We start from the raw sequence: 6,364 nt of genomic DNA on the forward strand, positions 1-6,364 counted from the left end.
TGAAAAACATGAGAATTTCACTGGTGTGGACTTCAAAAGGTGGCAACAGAAGATGATGTTCTACTTGACAATGCTAAACCTAGCCAGATTCCTGTCTGAGGATGCTCCTAGACTCAAAGAGGGTGAGGGAGATGTTGAATCTGTTAGTGTTGTGGAGGTGGAAATCATTTTGATTTCTTATGCCGAAACTATGTATTGAACGGATTGACCGATTCGCTATAATGTCTTTTGCAAAAGAAACGGCTAAAAATCTATGAGAATCCCTTGAAAGAAAGTACGAAATCGAGGATGCCAGGGTCAAGAATTTCTTGTAGTCCGCTTTCTGGATTTTAAAATAGTGGATTACAAGTCGGTTATCAGCCAAGTTCAAGAACTCTAAGTGATTCTTCATGACATTCACGGTGAGAGGATGACTTTGAACAAACCTTTTCAAGGGGCTGCTATTGTTGATAAGCTACTACTAGCTTGGAAGGATTTCAAAAATTATTTGAAACACAAGCGCAATGAGATGAATGTTGAAGAGCTCATTGTTCGACTTCACATTGAGGAAGACAACAAGAGTTCAGAAAGACGTCTGTTTTCTCATGTTGCTGCCAAGGCAAATGTTATCGAGGATGATCAAAGCTCGAAAAGAGAACTTTTTCCTCCAAAAAAAGGTCGAACATGGGACCAAAGGAGGATTTCAAAGAAAACGTTATCTGGAAAGTGCTACAACTGTGATGGTATGGGTTACAAGGCCTCTGAGTGCAAGAAACCAAAGAGAAACCGAGAGGCGAATGTGGCAGAGAACATTTCTCAGGAGGTTTTGAACATGAATCTATGTGATGTAATATCAGAAGTTAATCTGGTGGGTTTTAACCCAAGGAAGTGGTGAATCAACACGGGTGCCACTTGCCATATTTGCTCTGACAAGGAAATGTTTGCAAATCTTGAGGAATCCGAGAATGGGGAAAAACTGTTCATAGGAAATTCCGCTACTTCTGAGATCAAGGGTCAAGGAAAGATTGTTTTAAAGACGAATTCTGGAAAAGAGCTGGCTCTTAACAATGTGTTGTATGTGCTAGACATATGTAAGAATTTGGTGTCCTGGTCGCTTCTTAACAATCATAGTTTCTGCATTGTCTTTGATTCAGAAAAGTTGTTTTGTCAAAAAGTAGAATATTTGTAGGCAAAGGCTATGTTAGCAATTATTTGTTCAAACTCAATGTAATGACTATTAAGTTTGTGATTAATAAATTTAATACTTTTGCTTACTTGCTTGAATCTTCTTGTTTATGGTGTGGTAGACTTGGACACGTTAATTCCAATACAATTTTCTTAAACTAATTAACATGAAACACATCTGTGTATTCCAAATTGATAAACAACACAAATGTGAAACTTGTCTTGAGGCAAAACTAACGAGATCATCTTTTTGAAAACTTGAAAGAAATAGTGAACCACTTGATCTAATTCACAGTGATGTATTTGATTTTAAAAGTGTGTAAACACGTGGTGGAAATATGTACTCTGTTTTTGTTGACGATAGCGCAAAATTTTGTTATGTCTATCTTTTAAAAAGTAAAGATGAAACAATTGAGAAATTTGTCAACTACAAGAATGAAGTTAAAAACCAACTTAGCAAGATAAGTAAGGTGGTAAGAAGTGATCGTGGAGATGAATATGAATCACTATTTGCTGAGTTTTGTGCTCAACACGATATCAAACATGAAAAAATTGCACCTTATTCTCTTCAGCAAAATGACATTGCAGATAGAAAGAATCGCACCTTGAAAGAAATGATGAATGCATTGTTATTGGTTTACCACATAACATATGGGGGGAAGCTGTTCTCACAGAAAATTACCTTTTAAATAATGTGTCCCGAAAGAATCAAGATAGAAGTCCATACGAGTTATGGAAAGGTAAAAGTCATTCCTACCAATACTTGTGAGTGTGAGGGTTGTCTTGCCAAGACAGTACCCACTCCAAAGAAAGTAAAGATATGACCAAAAACTGTTGAATACATTTTCATTGAATATGCTCAAAATAGTAGCTCTTATCATTTTCTTGTACACGAATCTCAAATACTTGATATTCACAAGAATACGATAATGAAATCAAGAAATGTTTTGTTCTTTGAACATATATTTCCATGAAAATCTAAGGAAGAATCAAGTTCATCCAAAAAATTATATGAGACAATTGAAAAATAACAAGTGCTCAACCAAGATATTGAATTTAGACGTAACAAGAGAGCTACAACTAAGAAATCATTTGGTTTGGATTTCATCACTTTCATGATGGAAAGTGAACCTCAAAGCTTCAAGGAAACAATGAGTTCATCTGAGGGACCTCTATGGAAAGAGGCTATCAATTCTGAAATGGAATCCATTTTACAAAACCACAGATGGTATTTAGTGAATCTTCTTCCTGGAAGCAAACCACTAGGATATAAATGGATTTTCAAACGGAAAATGAAATCAGATGGAACCATAGATAAGTATAAAGTCAGATTGGTAATCAAAGGTTACCATCAACGTGAGGGCTTGATTACTTTGACACGTATTCTCATGTATTTAGAATAACCTCTAATCGAGTGATAATTGCGATTGATGCATTACGAAATCTTAAAGTACACCAAATGGACGTAAAAACAACTTTTCTAAATGCAGATTTAGAAGATGAAATTTATATGGAACAACCTTGAGGGATTTTCTGCGACTAAGCAAGAAAATAAGGTTTGTAAACTGGTGAAGTCTCTATATGGCTTAAAATAAGCACCAAAGGAATGACACAAAAAATTTGATAAAGCCATGATAGAAAGTAGATTTAAATTTAGTGAATGTGACAAATGTGTATATATAAAGAACACTGAAAATGGATATATCATTTTATATCTTTACGTAAATGGCATACTTATCATTGGTAGTAATGATAAGATGATTAAATTCACCTAGAAGTTATTGAACTCAAGATTTGACATGAAAGATTTGGGCTTAGCCGATTTGATCCTTGAATTTAAAATTCATAGAACATTAGAAGGGATAGTTCCAAGTATGTCACATATGTGGACAAAATCCTTGAGAAATTCATGAAGGATGACTCTGCATTGGTTATAAACCCGATAGATATCAGTCAAAATCTATCAAAGAATCGAGGTGAGAGTATGTCTCAATTAGAATACTCCCGAGTCGATGGAAGTTTGATGTACTTAATGAGTTGTACAAGATCAGACATAGCCTATGTTGTAAGCAAATTGAGTAGATTCACGAGTAATCCAGGAATTGAACAATGGAAAGCAATGATCAGATTGCTAAGATATTTAATGTACACTTGTGATCATGTCGTACACTATACCAGATATCCTGTTGTTATTGAATGATACTGTTGGGTGCAATAATTGTCACTGCTTGGTAGAGCGATCGAACCGTGGTGCTTGAGCTGTTGTGCGGTTTAAAAGATTTGAGTTACACCATTACTACTAGCTATAGCTTTTGGTAAAGCGACAAACGCTCAGTCCTACAATAGGTATCAGAGCCAAGGTCACGAGTTCGATTCCCATTGATTGCAAGGAGTGCAATTATTGGGAGAGAGATTTTTGGGTGCAATAATTGTCCCTGCTTGGTAGAAGCGATCGAACCGTGGTGCTAGAGCTGCTGTGCGGTTTAAAAGATTTGAGTTTCACCATTATTACTAGCTATTGCTTTTGGTAAAGCGGCAACCGTTCGGTCCTACAAATACAGTGATGCAAACTGGATATCTGATATGAAAGATTCAAAATCTATAAGTTGATTTGTATTCACTTTAGGAGGTACATCAATTGTATGAAAATCTTATAAACATACTGTAATAACCAGATCCATGATGGAATCTGAGTTTATAGCTATTGACAAGTGTGCTGAAGAAGATGAATGTCTGCGTCAATTCTTAGAAGATGTTCCAGGATGGGAAAAACTTGTGCTAGCTATATGCATACATTGTGATAGCCAATTTGCGATTGGAATGACACAAAATAATATGTATAATGATAGGTATAGGCATATACATCGTAGAGACAATACCATTAGATAACTATTCTCTACTGAAGTTATCTCTGTTGACTAAGTAAAGTCAAAGGATAATATAGCGAATCCTCTAACCAAGGGATTAAACAGAGAGTTAGTTGCGAAATCGTCAAGGAAAATGTGGCTCAAGCCTATAAAATAAATTGGTACGAAGAAACACCCAACCTACGCTGACTGGAGATCCCAAGAACTAGGTTCAATGGTACAACCTAATCACATTAATTTGGAGAATCGTTGTGGGGGTTATCCTTAGTCTATTCTTATTATGAAACATTGAATGTTGAGGATAAGCTTACTGCTTTTTTCCTGATGAGAAACAATATAGAATCACCTATGTGAGAGAAAAGTGGGGTTGTTTCGAAGGAATTGCAGGGCTCATTTCTAGACCCTCTTGCAGAACCAGAAATGTGTTCATTACCAAAATGAACACAATCATGATAACTTAATATTATCAAGGAGAGTCTTGTGTGAAGTATATCACAATTTACACAAACGGATGTACAGTTCAATGACATCACATCTACTGTCAACCGGTGAATTAATATACTTCACGAGAGAAGGGTCAAAGGGTAACACCTACCTATCTTTTGCAAGACTCAACTGTTGAACTTCATCATAAAAACCTTTCGTATAACTTTCAATTTTCATTCATGTGAGAGATTGTGAGTATAACTTTCAATTGCAGGGCTTTCTTTATGTGTGAATGGAAATCAAGAGATGATGAGTTTGTCCCATATCGAAAAAATAAAGTGGTATAAATGAGCTTATATTATGTTACACTTTATGGAAGTGTAAGAAAGATTGGTCAAGAAGCTCTCTCTCGTGCACGCGGGCGCAAGGGGATGTGCAACTCAAGGGCCCAATTTTAACTGTAAAAGGCTTGAATTATGTGCAAGCGTACGAGCGCGACCTGGGTGCGTCGAATGTCAGATCGATCAAGGAAAAAATCGCCTAGCTAGTCTATGCCAACTTTTACATATTTTTTTTTGGAAGAGACCTTTCACATGGTCTGACTATTGGTGCTCCATCTACTTGGCTGTTGGTGCTTCGGCTGCCCTATTGATGGCGACATTTGGTGATTAGTCTGCTCTCTTGATGGCAACTGTTGGACTTTAAGCCAAATGTAGGACCGACAAGGTAAAAATTGCCTAGATAGTCTATGCCACCTTTTACAATTTTTTTTCCGTAAGAGACATTTCACATGCCCTGGAGACCTTTCACATGACTTGACTATTGGTGTTTCATCTGCCTATCTGTTGGTGCTTCGGCTGCTCTATTGATGATGACCTTTGGTGCTTCAGCTGCCCTCTTGATGGCAAATGTTGCCCTTTCGTGTGGTTTATATCAGCGTGCATAAATAGGGGATATGTCAATGCTAGAAAACACAACACAAACCACCCACTCTCCTTCGCTTCTTCTGTTTCTCTACTAGTGCCTTTCTGCTCCTGCTCCTGCTCGTTCTGCTGATAAAGTTCAGGTACTAATTTGTTCGCCGGTATAGTGATTTTTGCAACATCACCACAGTTCTGCCCTGTTATATCCTGAGAAACAGACGTATGGTTGAAACCCCGAAGCATATACCGGATGAGATGAATCTGTTTTAAAAAAACTTTAGTTGCTACAGACCTCGGTTTGGTTTTGTTTTTCCTTACACAATATTGATATGTAAACAATGCACTTACTTCGATTACTGTTTTGTCTTCACGAGTTCACTTCTACTATTTTGTTATTAGCATTTTCGCTAACAATACCCGCTGCCTCATGAACTTATTGATGAAGCAGGATTGACAATAGAAGGATAAACTTAAACCATTTTATATCACGACGAATTTTTAATCTCCCACATAAGCAGGCTATATTTGTCTATATACACGCTTTCTGGACAAATTAGGTTGCACTAAAATAGGTTTTATGGACAAGTGGTGCTTTCAATCATCCAAAACGACAAAGACAATACACCAAACGCCACTCGAAATGACAATTGTGGAGAATAAAGTTTAGAAGCACTACGATCATTACCCCTTTCACCTTTTGCAATTATATAGATTAAATAATAATTTATTTTTAATCTCGTTTTTCTTTTATGTCCTTGATAGCTTTAGGAAAAAGTGATGTTAGGACATACTTTAATGGAACCAAGTGAACTAAATTAGTCTCTAAAGAAGACCTACTAAACCATAATTATCTCAACTAATCTAACCTACTTTATTTTAATTAAAATGAGAAAGTTAGCGTTCTCTGCGAGTCAATGCAACAATTTTAATTTACAAAAATTCACGTGAGACGTTTTTACAAAACAATTTTGTGAGACAGATATC

The 6,364-nt window shown here is 36.4% G+C and overlaps 1 protein-coding gene and 1 long non-coding RNA gene across 2 annotated transcripts; one reads left to right on the forward strand and one right to left on the reverse strand.

The window, feature by feature from the left end:
• The first annotated feature begins 409 nt into the window (after nucleotides 1–409).
• Nucleotides 410–1,853, forward strand: LOC140811111 (uncharacterized). The gene is made up of 3 exons (XM_073168985.1): nucleotides 410–802; nucleotides 914–1,053; nucleotides 1,529–1,853. Exons 1-3 carry the CDS (start codon nucleotides 410–412, stop codon nucleotides 1,851–1,853), a joined length of 858 nt encoding a protein of 285 aa, XP_073025086.1.
• A 2,943-nt stretch (nucleotides 1,854–4,796) lies between these two features.
• LOC140813203 (uncharacterized) lies at nucleotides 4,797–6,027 on the reverse strand. The gene is made up of 2 exons (XR_012113851.1): nucleotides 5,729–6,027; nucleotides 4,797–5,641 (listed from the first exon to the last, which is right to left on the reverse strand). It is a non-coding gene; the product is annotated as an uncharacterized lncRNA (long non-coding RNA).
• Nucleotides 6,028–6,364: the final 337 nt, after the last annotated feature.

This window comes from Primulina eburnea, chromosome 14, assembly GCF_022965805.1.
Source record: "Primulina eburnea isolate SZY01 chromosome 14, ASM2296580v1, whole genome shotgun sequence".
Lineage (NCBI taxonomy): Eukaryota > Viridiplantae > Streptophyta > Magnoliopsida > Lamiales > Gesneriaceae > Primulina > Primulina eburnea.

Coding starts and splice junctions, on each gene's coding strand:
- LOC140811111 (XM_073168985.1), top strand. CDS start 410: ATGACTTTGAACAAACCTTTTCAAGGGGCTGCTATTGTTGATAAGCTA. Junction 803..913: donor CAGAGAACATTTCTCAGGAG/GTTTTGAACATG, acceptor TGCTCTGACAAG/GAAATGTTTGCAAATCTTGA. Junction 1,054..1,528: donor CTGGCTCTTAACAATGTGTT/GTATGTGCTAGA, acceptor TGTTGACGATAG/CGCAAAATTTTGTTATGTCT.